Source organism: Leucopleurus acutus, assembly GCF_964270905.1.
Source record: "Leucopleurus acutus genome assembly, chromosome: 2".
NCBI classification, from domain to species: Eukaryota; Metazoa; Chordata; class Mammalia; order Artiodactyla; family Delphinidae; genus Leucopleurus; species Leucopleurus acutus.
The window spans coordinates 2,806,679-2,824,630 of NC_139143.1; the positions used below are offsets into that span (position 1 = coordinate 2,806,679).

Sequence of the window (17,952 nt, forward strand, 5' to 3'; positions counted from 1 at the left end):
CATATATCATAAGCCTTAAGTGTTTTGTGGCCCTTGCACTATTTTGTAATAGAGATCATTGTTAAATTGCAAAATGGATTGTGGAGGTATTTTCTTGCTTCAAACAGCTCCAAAGGCTCAATGGTATTGAAGGAGGCTAGGGACTTTCCCAGCGGTCCAGTGGTTAAGACTCCACGCTTCCAATGCAGGGGGCACGGGTTTGATCCCTGGTCGGGGAATTAAGATCTCACATAACGTGTGGCCATAAATAAATAAATAGCTAAATAAATAAATAGAGAAGGCTAATGTCTAGAACAAAAAGATGTTAAATTTTAGGGTTAAACTCCAAAAAAATTTAAAGGCTTTTATTAATAATATCATTGATAACACTGATATCAAATATCAATAACTTAGTACCTGATGCCTGATTTTCCTTTCCTTTTGAAGCAAACCCCTCGTTTAGCGACAGCATATTGTCACGTTTAAGGCCGTGGGTCTTAGAGCCACACTTCCCACAGACTAGTGTATCACTTTGAACAAGAAGCTGTAAGAGCTGGATGATACCTCGTGGAGCTGATCTGAGGATTATGTGAGTTAACCAAACACCTGGCCACGTGACTAGGGCACAGTGAGCTCTACAAAGACAGATATCGTAAGAGATTTCTGCCAACAATTGTAACAGTTAATGATACAAATTACTTTGTTTCATGTATGGAGAGGTGACGCACAGACTGAGTTCAATGCTTCAAGTATCCAACTGAGGACACTGGACCACCTGAGAAAGCATCTAGAGAAGGAAAAGTATCTCTTCGTGTGGAATTCTTTGGACTCCATTCCTAGTCGAGGATCTCAGTTGCGTAGAAGCTTTAGAACCCAACACAATGAGGACACCATAAAAACTTCTAAAAATGATCAGGCTGGGCATATCAACGTTTATTGAAATACTGAAAAAAAAAATTCCATTTTGTTGAGAAATTCCTGGCAAGAACCAACAGGACAATTTGATTTCATTGATACAGTAAGTAATGTCAACAAGGAACCAACTTCACACTCTAAACATTTGCATGGGTTCAGATCCAAGGGAGCAGCAGAAGATCCGTAAGACAAATATTCAGACATGACAGACTTTCTGTTTATAAACATAGACTAACGATAATAAACCAGGCCAAGCCCCAAACCTTCATATTTGAGTCTGCTTTTACTAATAAATCCTGTAGTTGATGAAGCAGTTGCTAAGTCAATGTCTGGTTGTAAGCCACTTAACGATGAACACGAGAGAAAATTCGCTCGCGCGCTTCGCGTGGGCCACGGACGCCAAGCGGCTGGCATTCTAAAACCTGGACTTTTGGCATCAATGTATTTGTTTTTTACCATTTTTTTGCAATGTTAAGGACCCTCCGAATAACCATCCCCCAAATCTCGAAATTGCTTCCACCCATGTTCCATACCCATTGATGGAACCATTTCATTAACTGTTGACACTCTTCCCCTCCAACCTGGTTTTTAACTGGGGAGAGCAAAGATGCCGCTGTTTTATTCACTGCTTTGGGTATGGACTCTATTTTCCCATTGTCCTCTGAGCCACGGAGATGACACGGGTGACCGAGCTTTGCACGCGGGGCTGTGGACGCCCGGCTTAGCTGATGGGTACCCTTCGCATGGACGCGTATTAGAGGTGATTAATAAAAATAATAAAATAATCCTCTTTGTACACACAGAAGTGATAACTAATATCTTTGGTATACAACTTACAACGCTTGGAAAGAAAAACCAGGTAAGACTCCACCCTTGTTAAATTTACTTGAAAACAGAGGAGGTTACAAGTCACATAATTTACAATAGATATTAAATAAACTACAGTAAGAATTATGAAGATTTACAGACATTTAATCAAGTGAATGATTTTAATTCATTAAGACCCCTCTCTGTCTCTGAACTATGTTCCGCTAACTTGACATGCTACAATAAACACATATATTTGGTTTCTTCAGTCTTGGCTATCTTAGACAAAGGCGAAACCAAGGAACAATAAATTAGCATCATAATTGTCTACAGTTGAAACTATGATATACAATATAAATAAACTATTCAAAAGCCAGAAACATTTATGAAAAAATTAAGGGACTAGGAGATAACTTTCATTTTTTTTTTACAGTTTCTACAAGTGATTGTGCCGCCGATAATCTCAAAAAAAAATTAAAGTCTAAATGAGATTCCCGTTTTTGATTTTAGTGTCTCACGACATATAATAACTAAGTACTGTTAAAAATAATTACCAATCAGAAAAATAACATTAAGGTAATTACTGCTTTAGCTCTTTTGTCATATCACACGTTCCCCCCTCCCCCTAGAGGACCTAAAGAATGTAAACACTCTATTTTATTTGACTTTAAAGTATTAATACTTTATTTTAAACAAATGTTGATCCACATCTGCACAGCTACCTTTGAGAATTGTGAAGTAAGGCAAGACTTCTGTATCTGTGGCATCGCCTGTGAATAATACTGACAGCATCGTTTGGAGAGTTTGTTTCGCAATTCTCTGTCCTCCAATTTGTTCAACAGCAGACTTTTAGACTTAGAAAGGTCAGTATCACTCTCTTCCCTTCCCTTTTGGGGAAGATCTGAATCACTTTACTATCTTTCCAGGCCATACGTAAAGATCACCGTTTCCTCTCTGCGTTTAGGGGATGATCAATTGCAACGAGTCAACTTATCTGCGCATCCCTTCCTTTATTTCGCGTGGCTTAACATGCTTCCGTTTTGTTTTCAACTATTTAGAACTGTGACTACTTGACATCCCAGCAAAATACATTTCATGTTGTATTTTTTAATGAGCTACAAACCTGGATGGTTAAAAAGGCTGATGTAGTCTAACAAGCCTTTCTGCTGGAAATTTTTATGAAATCCTACAATGCGAGAGCTAAAGCTTTCGAAGTTTGTACTCGTTGCCCTTACTATTAATTAATGCTTTAGGTAAGATCAGAAGAGGGATACTGCCTGCTTTTTTTCTTTTTTTTAACATGAACACATGACAAAACAAACCAGAACATAGTCAAAATGGCAAGCTAACATATTCATAGACTGTTCTTATTAGCTGTTTGCAGGTCTAAGACACAGACATTGAAGATTAGGCTTTTCATCATTTGGTGGAGCTACTAGTGGGTGTGGCTGAGCGCTAGTCCTTAGTACAGATTCCTCGATCACGGGACAGAAGGTGCTGCGTCCTGGAAAGGAAGAGGGAAGGGGCTATGATCGGTGCAGCTGACGAACTCTTGAGAACGGTTTCAGTTCCGCTTTACCACGGAGGAATTCTGGAAGCTCAAATCCCCCGCTGCAAAAGCCTAATGGCTAACACAGATCGGTTCCTAGATTCCTTCACAGCGGAGATCAGTTTCACTATACAAGAACGGTTCTGTCCATTTTCATCCTAATGTGGTGTTGGGATCCACCCGTGAGTTCAATTCACTCCGTTCCAACGTCTTTTATGCGGAATTCTTTGGGGATGTGACGCCTTTGATTCACAGTCTGCAATACAAATACCCTGATTCATCACTTATTGGCTATGAAGTATTTATTATGCTTTATTAAATTCAATATCTTTAAACCAAGTGTTTCATTCGTGTTGCTTGGAGCCATTCAGAGTATTTTATTTTATTTTTTTCCCTTTCTTCCTGTTCTTCTTTTCCCCCACCAGTCTCTTTGTGTTTTGGAAGCCGCGCTCCTAGGGGCTGTAACTAAGCCCGTTTTGCATGCAACATTTCAATCAGCAGGTTGTTGTAGGGGACATCCCCGTTCAGGTGCTTGTAGTAGAGGTATTCCTCGGCCTGCACGCTCATGGCCCGGATCTCAGGTAGTCGGAGTAGCAGCTGCCCGAATTTCTCTGTTTGCTGCGGGTAGTTGCACATTGTATAGTCCAGCAGGGCAGCGTTAACTTGCTCCTGGACACCTTCGACCAGCTGGAAGTTCTCCAGGTTTTTGACATCTGGATTTAAAAAAAGAAACAAAAAACCCCACAATAATTCGATGATGTTTTAATTCCTGTTCACCCCAGCAGTGTGTTCAGTTAAAGGAGGTATTTTCCTCCCGACATAAAGCAGACTTGCTACAATGCTCGATATTCAGTCAGCCCCACTCACCAAGCTTCCCGGGAAAACGATCACAAAAGAGCTTTAGAAGAATGTCTTGTTGAAATTCTGCCTATACCTCCAAATCAATTAGACACCAATGGATTCTGAGCAAGGTCAATTCTTTTCATATCTCACAAAAGGAAAGGTTTAAGGATTCCTAAAGCAGAGAGATCATAATATATTGCCAGCAAATGAGTCCCTCTAGGAAGACCTATCTTAACCCAGTATATGACACAATTCATAGAATTCTGTATTAATTTTTCTGACCCAAGGTGAAATCTGTGTCCAGGGTATGATGTAGTTAATTCTAATAAAAAGTGACAGGGTTCTTGTTTCTGTTTGACATTTTCTAAATGATTCTGAAAGCCTTTGACTTGTCTAGCCTATGCTAATGAACCATCTGTACACTCCAGTGACTGCCAGAGGAACAGTCGCTGCTGGGAACTCTCTAAAATATATGTCTCGCTGACTAATGATCTTTAGCAAATGAAAGCCTTGTCCTTTAGGCGGAATTCAAGCCAGGATGGCCGGCACCCTCTAACCTGAATGTGGTTTCTAAAGTCTGATACTTCACTTTTTTTTTCCTTCTGGACATGAGTCGCTCACACAGAGGAGACGGATGCAGGCAATCCACCCAGCCTAACTCCTGGAGATGCTCTGCCTTATAGGTCTTCATAAATGCTGAATAGGGGGAAACAGAGTCAAAAGACAGACCGACACACACACACACACACACAGACAGTGAGCAAGGGAAAACGGTGGTGGTGGAATTTCTCTTGTGGAGTTTATTTATGTTAACTGTACAACTTTTACACAATGTGTATATAGAAGCCTCTGGAAGAAAGGCATGGATATGTGTGTGTGTTTACAGACATCCATGCTAAGAAGGTAAACAGATGCATCCACCCCTCCCCCCGCTTTATTTTCTAACTGGAGAAAAATAAATAAGAACGATTCTATAGAAAACCACATAATACTATGACTAAAAGGTTAAATGTGCTAAACTCAGTTAAGAGTTCCCAAAATAACTCTTATCCAATATTTTCGTCTCTCTGTGTTGTTAACCTTAGCCTGTATGTATGTGCGGGTCCACTTTGGTATCTCTAAATGCTGTTACAATAGGCTGCCTTACATTTGCTGTTGAAGTGTGTCCAGGATGATTTCAGTGTTTACAGTTTGAGCCGTAACTTTGCATGACACATGCTTCCCCCTTTCCGTCCCCAAATCTCTGGCCCAAATTAAAAACAGTGGGGAATTAGGACCGACATAGTGCGAGCATTCGGGATCACATCTATGTCAAAGTACGATGGGAGAATCAGAAATATTTGATTATTTATCAATGAGATGTACAAACAGACAAATGCTACGCTACGAGCTCACGCCTTCCTGTGGCATTGAAACTGACATTTGAATTGTTACCCACTGGACGGTGTACCCAGGTGGTACTTGACAGTTAATAAAGCAGTTTCCATCTATCTCATCTAAAATGTCTTAAAAGTTATTTTAAGTTATTTCAAATACTTAGAAATATTAGTTATATTTGGTTCAAAATTACAAAATGTAAACAACTGGACGTACCTTGACTACGCTATACCTGGCCAGATGACAGAAAAATGCCATGCTCTTATACTTTCAGACGCTCACCCTCTGCTTACAGACATCAGTCCTTCCTAAAGCTTCACAGCAGAGAACGGGTAATGCAAAAACAGTTCATCTGAATTCTGACCAACTTCTTAGCGTTGTTTCCCTTTACCCTCCACTCAACCTAAAGAAAACATTTAAACTTAAACATGAAACGTAAGGAAAAATTTAGTTTTCTCTTTTATTTACCATTAAGAAGTTGAAAAAAAAAAACCAAAACCAAACAAGCAACTTCCAGTGTTACAGTGATTTTAACACAGTCATAGGAAAACAATCGAAACGGAGCACACTATTTTATGCTACAATGAAAGATATTCTCACAGCAAGAAAAGCTAGCAATAGTCACAGAAGTTTATAGGGGAGGAATTTGCACGGAATGAAATGCAAGATAAAGGAATAATAGTCTTTTCAGAAAGTTGTTTTTGAGACCTTCTTGTTTTGATAAATGTATTTTTTGAGAATGAGGTTCAACGTTCTGTGATAAATTATGGGATTCTGTTAAGAAAAACAAAAACAAAAACAGACAACTGCTAACAAACATAAAACAAAGGATGGATCGTAAGTTCTGGTTTATTCACTTACTATTAGTACATATAATCATTAAAATCTTCAGATCAGCATTTGCTGGATAATTTCTGTGAATACTGGTCCAAACCGCCACCTTTCTCCCCAAAGTTTAAAAATACATGCAATTTTCCTTCTGAAAGAAAAGACTGTGTTTTTAAGGTGTTTACCATTAAACACAAAAAAAGTTATGCTGCTAGCTGCCCCAAAGGCACTTACTAACTGAATGTCTATTTTGTTTTCCATGTCTGTAAAGGCAATTTGTAATTTAGTGGCAAAGATTCTGATATGTAAGCTACAAGGTCAAAAAAAAGAAAGAAAGAGGGATTTCCCCGGTGGTGCAGTGGTTAAGACTCTGCCCTTCCACGGTAGGGGGCGTGGGTTCAATCCCTGGTCGGGGGCTAAGATCCCACAAGCCACGCAGCACGGGCCCCCAGAAAAAGGAAGGAAAGAAAGAAAAAGATTTTGATTGAATTACTCTCATTCACCGACCAAGAAGTTCCTGGATCATTGCTCTGGCTTATCTCTTTCAGCTCCTGTCTCTCTCACTGCATCTTGCCCTCCTTTATTAATCGTCCATTTCCCTATGTACACTGCCAGCATCTTCGGGTGACATGTTATATATTATATGTTTTAGTCAAGGCTTCCCCAGGGATTTCTCCAATTAATGTTTGCTTTATATTAGTGGTGTATTTGTCCAAGGTTGATTGGTTATAAAATGACCTATTACATTAGCTGTTATGTATCTTATAGCTGTTACGTATCTTATAAGTCTATCTCCTTTCTTTTTCTAATTTGAGAGCAGCTTTCAAAAACTGATTTATACAATAGACCTCTCCCAGAAATATTTTAAATGTAATAGTGTGTTCTGTTCAAAGAATCCTGTGGTGAATTCTTTTGTGAGCCCCTGGGCTCCTGAGTGTCTTTCATTTTCGGTCTGACAGGCAGACCTTGGTTTTCCACTATGGGGAATGTAAATTGGTGTGGCCACTGTGGAAAACAGGATGGAGCTTTCTCAAAAAACTAAAACTAGAACTATATTGCATGACCCAGAAATTCCACTCCTGGGTATATATCTGAAAAAAATGAAAACAGTAATTCGAAAAGATACATACACCTCAATGTTCATAGCAGCATTATTTACAATGGCCAAAATATGGAAGCAACCTAAGCGCCCATCAATAGATGAATGGATAAAGAAAATGTGGTACATATATACAATGGAATATTACTCAGCCATAAAAAGGAATAAAATTCTGCTATTTGCAACAACGTGGATGGACGCGAAGGGTATTATGCTAAGTGAAACATGTCAGGCAGAGAAAGACAAATACTGTAATGATATCACTTATATGTGGAATCTAAAAACTACAACAAACTAGTGAATATTAATATAACAAAAAAGAAACAGACTCACAGATACAGAGAACAAACTAGTGGTTTACTAGTGGGGAGAGGGAAGGGGGAGGGGCAGGATCGGGTCTGGGAATTAAGAGGTACTAACTCCTACGTACAAAATAAATAAGCTACAAGGATACATCGTACAACAGAAGGAATATAGCCAATATCTTATAATAACTATAAATGGAATAGAACCTTTAAAAATTGTGAATTAAGGGCTTCCCTGGTGGCGCAGTGGTTGAGAGTCCGCCTGCCGATGCAGGGGACACGGGTTCGTGCCCCGGTCCGGGAGGATCCCACGTGCCGCGGAGCGGCTGGGCCCGTGAGCCATGGCCGCTGAGCCTGCGCGTCCGGCGCCTGTGCTCCGCAGCGGGAGAGGCCACAACAGTGAGAGGCCCGCGTACCAAAAAAAAAAAACAAACAACAACAACAACAAAAATTGTGAATTTAAAAAAAAAAAAAAGCCAATGGAGAAGTTCCAAAACACAGATGCCACCACCTCTCTGAAGGCTTGGAATTTTCTCTTTCACGTAGCTCACTTGTATGTACTTTTTAGGAAGAGTCCAGAAATTTAAATGTGCTCCCACAATGCTCATAGAATTCCTTTTGATGCTACTCAATGCCCTTTCCTGAAAAACTAAACATAAAATACATTTAAAACCTTCACCATTTCCTCTGGGGTGCTCCCCTACCAACCAAGCCCTCCTCTAATGAATGGGTGCTGGCACGCTTGGGAGTCTTAGCTCATCCCTACCAGGAGTCCATAACACAGGAAATTCGTGAATGAACGATTTCCCCCCAGTTCTTCTGTGGTGCTTCATCCCAAAGTCTCCCGCGTTCGGCACACTACGTTTTTCTTTGACGTTTATGTAAACTTCATCTTAATACAATTTAGAAACGCAAGTTAATGAACCCTATCATTACAGATTCTGAGTTGGAAACAGTATGTAAACAGACAGAGGCATCCAACCCTTTCTCCAGCGCCTTTAAATTTTGATGACTGGCAAAATCATTTTGAGCTTCTCCTCTAAGTATCAATCTCTTATCATCTATTCTACTTTATTCACTCAGGGACTAATTACCAACTTTTTATGTGAGGCAGCATTATGATAAGCTCACAGTGGGGTACTCAGATTTTTTTTCCATCCTTAGTGGAAAGTAAACCCTTAGGTCTTCTTGAATATATTACAGCTGGCTTTTCGGTCATTACGCGGCATTCAGGCTCTTTCTGAAGATGAAGATACTGATTTCTATCTCCCTGGTACCTGCCATGCGGCACAGGCTGTAAATCCTCCCGGTCAGCACACTCTTTTCAGAGACTGGTCCTTTGCTGAGCAAGGAGGCTGGGGGGCCGGGAGACTCAAATGGCCCAATAATATAATTATCTTTGTTCACTTTCCACACGTGGGGAAAAAAATCTCATCCTGTCCTTTCAAAGATACAAAAGTGGGGAAAAGAGGTACCATTCTGCACCCGCAGGACACTTCTTCCCCCTGTGGCTTTTGGAGGGGTGACATCTGTAAACTGGCTCACAATTTGTCCTCAGAAGACCCTTTCCTTTGATAGGACAGCAAAGGAGAAAGGAAAGGAATTTTCTATAAGGAATTCATTTTAAAATTATTTTTAAAGGGCTATATTTAAATAATTTGTATAAATCATTTTTCTTTTTTTTTTTTTTTTTTGCGGTACGCGGGCCTCTCACTGCTGTGGCCTCTCCCGTTGCGGAGCACAGGCTCCGGACGCGCAGGCTCAGCCGCCATGGCTCACGGGCCCAGCCGCTCCGCGGCATGTGGGATCTTCCCGGACCGGGGCACGAACCCGTGTCCCCTGCATCGGCAGGCGGACTCTCAACCACTGCGCCACCAGGGAAGCCCTGTGTAAATAATTTTGTAGGAACTTCCGGATAGCAACATGCTGGCTCTTTTCATATGAACCAAGTTCGCTTAATAGTGAGGGCTCTTTAGGGGTTGGAGATGGGCAGACAGGACACTTTTAGTGCAGATGCCTGAGATTAGATTCTACTCTGCTTCCAGGAAAACTTAAACTCAAGATTTTAAATTAATTACCGGTAAGTCCTTTACATAAATGTGTGTGTGTATACGTGTGCACACGTGTATGAGTATTAGCCAAGAGCTGTTTTTAGCGACCAGAACATACAATTCAATGTCTTCATATATAAATTACTAACAAGAAAATGCAACTCTTTGACAGGAACTGTGTGTAAAAATGTGGACATACAGCATACGTATTATTTCTGTATGTAGAAAGAAGCCCTTCCAACTGGTTGGTGCTTCTTAAGTTACAAAACATGCTACTCTGCTTCACTTATTCTTTCATACCTTATGTATACACAGTCTATGAATTCATTCATTCATTCGTTCATTCATTCATTCAAAGAGCCCTGTGCCAGGTGTTGAAGATAGAGGAATAAGAGACACAATCTCTGTGTCCAGTGCTTCAGAGACAAGAAGTGGGTGCCCTTGACACACACAGGATGGGCGCCTAACCCAGGGCCCGGGGGCAAGAAGGGTTCTTGGGGGAAGTGACACCTGAGAGGTTTTGAGAAACGGGTGAGCTGAGCAACACGGGGAGGAAAAGGTGGCAGGAGACGGCGACCCCCACACCAAGCCTCTGAGACAGGAAACGGGGTCCGTGGAGCCCCGCAAAGCGGCTTACCTTCCACGGAGGAGAGCAGGGTGTAAAGTAAGGATGGACCCTAAGGTTTAGGACTGTGAAGGGCGCTGCACGCCAGACAGAGTCTGCATTTTGTTCTGGAAGCCTTGCAGAAGCATTGCAACATCTTAAGAAGAAAGGACGCGGTCAGCTCTCTGAGTCCGAAAGAGCAGGTGTGGGGAGAGGCTGTCGCAGGAATACAGGTGACGAGCGCGGTGGCCATGGGGGTGGGGATGGACTCGAAAGGCATCAAGATGGGTGACTCAACAGAGCTTGCTGGCCCCGGATTAATCGCGAGCAAAGGTCCTGGATGACACCAGGCAGGTAGGCAGGTGGTGGCCGTCCCTCCAGCAGGAGTTGGAGCAGATTGGAGGGGCAGCCATGGTTGAGTTTAAGGAGCATGCGGGACATTCCCTAGGGAGGTAGGGGAGACGGCTGGAGATACAGGTCTAGACGCAGCAGAGAGGCAGGCCTGGTGTCCAGATCTGGGAGCCGTCAGCGGACAGGTGATGGATGAAACCCCCGGAGTCGGTGGGATCGTGTGGACAGAGAAGGGGTCAGTGGTGGGATTCTGGACACAGCCAACTTGCCAAGGATTCTTTCTTGAGAAGGCATTACAGGTGTTATGACATTTAGACTCAGAGAGATTAAACAGCTTTTCCATGATCTCTAAGTTAAGGACACACCCAGAGAATGGGGGGGGGCGGCTGACATTTAGCAAGTGCTTGTCAACGTGCACAGGATTTTTTTTACGTATCTCATTTAATACTGTGAAGAATCTTACAGGGAAGGTATGATTCTCATTTTCCAGGGAAAGAAACAGGCTCAGAGGGGTTCAGTGAGTCACACATGTCCTGAGCTGGAACTGGTGTCTCCCTCGAAACCCCTGGGCTCTGCCCCACGAGATCAGAGGTGGGACCTGAGCCCCAAAGGGCTCGGGACATCCCAGTCCCAGAGCTTTCCCCCCACGTCACAGCCCACAAGTTCCTGCCACCTGCGGGGGTTGGAGAAAGGGGTGTGCTGGTTGGTCCAATAGTTCAGTTTCTAAAGGGTCTCATAATCCCTAAATGAAATTTTCAGAGAATTTGAATGAAATAACATACTCCTGACACTTATATTGACGTATTACACACTGTAATCGTCTTAATGCCACAGATCATGGTTAAAAATACTCACAGCTGACACTGAGTAGAGTCCAGCGTCATAGGCGCCCTCCAGGGGGCCTTTTCTGGGCACGCCCGAGCCCAGCCCTTGCCACCGGGGCTGTGGAGGTGCTGGGACTACGAAGTAACTTTCTCCATTCTAACCTGCTTTATATTTAGAAAAGGGGGTTTCATCAATTTAAAAAGTCTGAAAGCCACTTGATTTTTGACAGGAATGGTGGTCTAATCTAGTTTCAAGCAAGTCACTCAGTCCCCTCTGAGCCAGTTTTTCCATCTGCAAAATGGGGAAATAATTCTTAGGATCGCTGAAGAGTAAAATGATACCTTAAATATGAATAAACTTTAAAAAGTGTACAAGCATTGTATACTCACGGGGCCTTATGTTTCTTATAATTTTACTGATAAAATTTGGAGATTTTGTTTGCTTCCAATACACACCTGGAAGGTAACCTTTCTACACAGCAATGTGATCGTTTTCCTGCCATAAAGTTGCATGGACAAAACAGAATCTCTGATGTTGCAGTTTTCCAAAATTAATGGAAGGTAGAGGGATTACATGCAAGTTTATCCTATCCTCAATCACAAAGAGTATTCAGGAAAACATGGTCAAGGCTTAAGTTTCAGTTAAAGATATTCCACCGTGTTTTCTTAATTTTGAAGCCCAATTTCCCCAAACACATATGACACTCTGGACAAAAGGCTACTAATGCAGTGCCTCACATGGTTGCTGAAAAGTACAGGCTCAGGAAATACCATTGCATAAAGAATGTCGCCCGCAGTGGGCCTGCCCTTTTGTCAGTTTTGCGTTCATAATATGTCACCCCCAAGGGGCAGTGGTTTTTCTCCCAAAGGAGAAGAACATTCCTCACTAATCAAATGTCGTGATTTCTAGTCCTGATTCTGTCTCCAACTGTGAGATCACGAGCATGTCACTCTTTGGGGCCTCAAGTTTCCTGGCCTGTGAAGGGCAAGGGCTGGACTTGACGATCTCTTTTCACCCAGCTCTAAGAGTCTACAACTGCATGACTATGAGCCCAAATTTTGGAAGGAAGGTGCTGGATTGGTGTTGCCAGCAAACAAGTAGGGACAAGCATCGCTCTGCACCCACCCCATCACCTGCGCTTTCACTCAACGGTCTGGATAGGACTTCAATTCTCCAAGATGGTTTTTGGCCTGAATTACAAATTATTTCAAACTCTGTTTAGTATGCAGCCATGATCTGACACACCGTGCCACAGGTAAATGGTACCTGAATTCATTTATGTCCTAGCAGCGCCCCCCTTTACAAGGAAGGGTGTAGCTTTTGCATGAACTTGAGGACAAAGCTTGCAGAAGTTGCAAAGCTGCCTCCGGGTGCTGACACGGGTCAGGCACCCTTTCCGGAAGTCTACAGATTATAGATTGGATACAAACGGCGTCACTTAAATGCGTCGAACAAAACACTGTTCCGTGAGTTTACAGACATGTCCTTCTCAGGATAAGTCGGACATCCTTGCCCCAGTCTAACCCTGAGACCACATCTCCGCCGGGCTCCTCTCTGGACACAGCGGTCCTCTTGCTTGTTTCTGCCTCAGGACCTCACACTTGCTGTTCCTGCATTCGGGATGGTTCTTCCCGATCGTGTGGGGCTCTCTCCCTCACGTCACCCGAAACTCCGCTCACACATCAGCCCCTTGGAGAAGCCTCTGTGGAGAACCATTTCTAAAACAGCGCTGCCCCACTATCTGATCACTCCGGCTCCTGACTCTGCCTTAAAAATATATGCCACGCGTGCAAGACCTATGCGTGCCCCGTGTCTGTTCACAGACACACAGTTCACGGTAGCCAAAAGGTGGAAGCCACCCAAGTGCCCATTACTGGGTAAAGAGATGAACAAAACGTGGTCTCTACATACGATGGAATAGTGAGCAGCCTTGAGAAGGAGGGACGTTCTGATACAACGTGGACAACAAGGCTGACGTCGTGGATGAACCTTTAGGACATTATGCCAGGTGAAATACGCCAGTCACAAAAAGACACATACTGCATGCTTTCCCTTATCTAAGGTACCCAGAGCAGTCAAATTCATGGAGACAGAAGCAGAAGGGCGCCTGCCAGGGCCTGGGGGGAGCGGGAAATGGGGGTAGTTTAATGGGTACAGAGTTTCAGTTTTGCAAAATGGAAGAAGTTTGGGAGATTGGTTGGACAACAACGTCAATGGACTTAATACCTCTGAACTGTACCCTTAAAAGCGGCGAAGGCGAGAAATTTTATGTTCTGTAGAGAACAGACTGGTGGTTGCCAGGGGGAGGGGGTTGGGGGAGGGGTGGAGCGGGAGGTTGGGGTCGGCACACTGTAAGCTATTATATACAGGATGGATAAACAACAAGGTCCTACCATAGCACAGGGAACTACAGTCAGTGTCCTGGGATAAACCATAATGGACAAGAGTATAAAAAAGAATGTGTATATGCGTATAACTGTGTCGCTTTGCTGTACAGCAGAAACTAACACATCGTAGATCGACTATACTTCAATTAAAAAAAAAAATTTTCTCTTCAATTAAACATTGAATAATGTACTGTACGTGTAGGTTATTAAACATAATGTAACAGACACCTGAGAATCCACTGCTCTGCAGAAGCAGATGGCCACCGACACCCTCCAGGTTACCTGTGTATTCCTTCCATGGACCAATTCCAGATGCCGTAGTGACCGCTATCTTTGTGTTTCCTCTTCCCTCACATCCCTAAACTGTACGTTCTTACTGATGCTTGACTGACTTTACAGTATACGGTTATTTGTCTAATTGTTATGCTTGCCTGTCATCCTCACAAGAAGGAAAGCTGTGGGACTTCTCTGGTGGTCCAGTGGGAAAGAATAATCCACCTAGCAATGCAGGGGACGCAGGTTCGATCCCTGGTCAGGGAACTAAGATCCCACGTGCTGCAGGGTAACTAAGCCCACGTGCCACAACTACTGAGCACACGAGCCACAACTACTGAGCTTGTGTGTCTCAACTAGAGCCCGCATGCCACAACTACAGAGCCCACTTGCCCTGGAGCCTGGCCGCCACAACTAGAGAAGAGAAAACCCACGCACCGCAACTAGAGAGAAGCCCCGTGCGCTGCAGCGAAGGGCCCTCGTGCCTCAACAAAGATCCCGCGTGCTGCAACTAAAATCCGACGCAGCCAAATAAATAAATAAAAATGAAGAAGGAAAGCTGTGAAGGTCGGGACTTGGTCTAATTTGCAGCTGAGCCCCAGCATCTAGGCCAGTGCACAGCACAGAGAAAACCCTCACTAAATATGTGAGGGATGAATGAAAGAATACACTTCTTGGTTAAATACTGCTTGGCCCTAAACCAAAATCTTTCTTTCCTTTCTCTTCTTCTTTTTTCTGGGGGCCTTTGACATGCCGTTATGCTTCCATATCAAATTCACGGCAGACTTTGCTTCCTGCAGAACTGTTTCATAATCGTAAACAAAAAGCACCAACCCCACCCTGTGCTGTGCTTTCTAGGGACACTGTCTCAGTGGGGATCCTGGCTGGGTGCTTTGCCCGCAGCGCCAAGGCAGCCGGCGTTTCTTGCCTCCTTTGCACCTTCTGCGTGTAGAACATTTATTTCCTCTGCTGCGCCGTCCACCCTCCCCGCGCACTCAAGGCCCCAGGCTCAAGGCTGCAGTTCTGCAGATCCAACCACTTCCCGGACACCCTGCCTGAATGGCTAGCGGGCATCACAAACCTGGGTGTGTAACACCACACGCTCCATTCCCTGGTTTCTGGGAGCCTGTCCCAGCTCCTAATTTTCCTGCACCGATTTTCAGACCAATGTCCCCCAGCCTTGGCACAGACATTCCGGCCTCCAGGAAGCCTCCCCCAAGCCCATCTCCGTTTGCCCATCACAGGGGGCGCTGGATGTCACCTGATTACCTGTCAACTGTGAAGACAGGGATCTCGACCTTGGGAACGGTCACCCCTCCCCAGGCCTAGCACGGTGCCTGGACCAAGTCGAACCCCCTTCACGCTTGTTAAACGAGAATACATTTTCACATTAATTTACACACATCCATCTTCGCCCTGTTTGTGTCTGGAAGGCCTTCCTGAACCTACAGTCCCTGTTTCCTGCCTCTCCTCCTAGACGGCATCCTCGTGGAAGCCCAGATGCCCAATATAGATCCTAGGAAACTTGCTACTTTGAATTTAGGTCCCATGAATATGAACCATATGCAGAGTAACTCCCTAAGGATGGACTGAACACCTTGCACGAGCCCAAGTCCCAGCTACTAGACCCTCAGGCAGTTTCAGAGTTCCTCACTTGGTTACACTCATAACCAATTTCAGCTATAACAGTAGAACACATTTTCTATCATTCCTCTCTAAACAATGAGGAATTTTTGACTCAAAATAATTTCACAATTCGATACAAAACTGAAGAAACTGAGTTCAATGTGTAGGAGAAGGAAGACCATCTGGTTTGTTTGATGTTGTGAAGTGGTAGGTAATCTGAAGATGTTGAGAAAAGTCTATCTGGGGGCTGTGTGCTACGTCAGGGACCGACCGCTGACATACGACATTCATTATTTTCCTTCTCTCTATACATTTGCAATTTGTTTTGCAGAATTCCGAGGGATACAAATGAGGAAGGAAGGCTATACTACAGGGGTTTTAAGATCAAGAATCGAAACAGATTGTGAGTTTTATCAACCTCTACATGCCACTTGATACTGAAAGCCACATAAAAATGCATGGAGAATGAAAGGGGAAAAAAAAAAAAAAGGTCTCTGGCTGGGAATCGATGGAATATTTTGAACCAGGAAACAGAATTTAAAGGGGCACAGGATGAGACAATTTCCCGGTTTCCCCCTAAATTTCAAATAAAGCTGTCTGTCAAACAGACTTAATATGAAGGGCAAATACATACAATGTTTTGATAAAATAGGTAGCATTTCGAGTTGCAGCTGCCCTGGCCGGCCGGCCTTGGGAGCCTGGGTCCTTATCTTGTTATAAAGACCATCTGTCCCCTCAGAATAGGAAATGTCCACATGCATAAAAAGCTGTCCTTCTTCAGAGAAAAGCTCCGCACCACACTCTCGTAGTCACGTTCTAAAACAGTTTTTGAATCATACGTTTGCATTTTTGATTTCCACTCAGGAAAAGTCTGCCGTCTTGGCCAAGCTATCTTATTCTCTTCGAATAAGGTATGGGTTTCAGTTTGTTCGTAGGCAAGTCAGGCCTATGAATAAACCAACGTTATCATATGAAAGAGAATTAAACAGGCAGATGCAAGTGGGGATATATTAAGCCAAACTTAAGCTCCAGTTGTTGAATTTAGCCTGGCCTCCATGTCTGGTTTGCCTCAGGATAAATTCAGCTTTCCAGCTAATCGAATGAGGAAAACTGCCTCAGGTATGATAAAATTTACAAGAGAGGCTGTCCAACCGTTCTTGTTAAAAATATTAGCTTAAAGGCATTCTTATCGTCTTTGGGATGAAGACCGTATTTGCATTCAATGATTTGATTTCAAACTTTTACGAACTTGGATCCCATATTAGCTGAGCCAGTTAAAATATTATTCTGTGGCAGAGTGAGTGACAAACAGTCCAACTCAGTCCGACGTACTCAGCTTTGGTTAGTGTTGTACAACTTTCCTACGGACCCTGGGAGAGATTATTTCTAAGAGAAAAAAGAAAGGGTAACATTTGAGAATAGAAATGTACATTTAGTAAACAAGGTATTGTATTTGCAATACACAGTTGACTTCAAACATTTTTCCACGTTAGAGCCATAGTCCGGAAGACAGAAGATGTACTCTTCTAGCTACTTCTACCCATACAATCAACACTCCTTCATAATTCAGCATTTGAAAGAAATCCTTTTTTTTTTGTTTTTCCTGCAGTACGCGGGCCTCTCACTGTTGTGGCCTCTCCCATTGGGGAGCACAGGCTCCGGACGCGCAGGCTCAGCGGCCATGGCTCACGGGGCCAGTCACTCCACGGCATGTGGGATCTTCCCGGACCGGGGCACGAACCCGCGTCCCCTGCATCGGCAGGCGGACTCTCAGCCACTGTGCAACCAGGGAAGCCCAGAAATCCTTTTCTTTAAGGGGCTCTTGTTAGTCCACAGGCAGCAGCGCAATCGCATTGCCAGGGGCGGCTTGTTCTACACACAAGGCTGATTCCAGCCTGTTTTCTGTGTCTTCCAGGCCTGGGAGGCAGCGAGGGATGGAAAGGGCCAGGGATGAGAAGGGCTAAGGGTCCGGGTGAGCGGGGGAGAAGAGGGAGAAGTTTCCTTCCAACTAAAGAGCGGGTGGAAATGTCAAAAAAAAAAAAGGCATTCGACAATCTGCCCCAAATAACCAGTTTATACTGTATCGCTTGTATTACTCAGACCTCAGGGCCTGTAGCAGATTGGGCAGGAACC

At 43.6% G+C, this 17,952-nt stretch overlaps 1 protein-coding gene across 3 annotated transcripts in view; it reads right to left on the minus strand.

Annotated features, from left to right (window-relative positions):
* Positions 1 to 903: 903 nt before the first annotated feature.
* NR5A2 (nuclear receptor subfamily 5 group A member 2) overlaps positions 904 to 17,952 on the minus strand; it is a 128,517-nt gene continuing 111,468 nt past the window's right edge. For all 3 annotated transcript variants that reach the window (XM_082833062.1, XM_082833064.1, XM_082833063.1), the window contains exon 7: positions 904 to 3,963. In XM_082833062.1, coding sequence (XP_082689188.1) covers positions 3,716 to 3,963 — 248 coding nt within the window. In that variant the 3' untranslated portion in view covers positions 904 to 3,715. The remainder of the gene's footprint in view (positions 3,964 to 17,952) is intronic.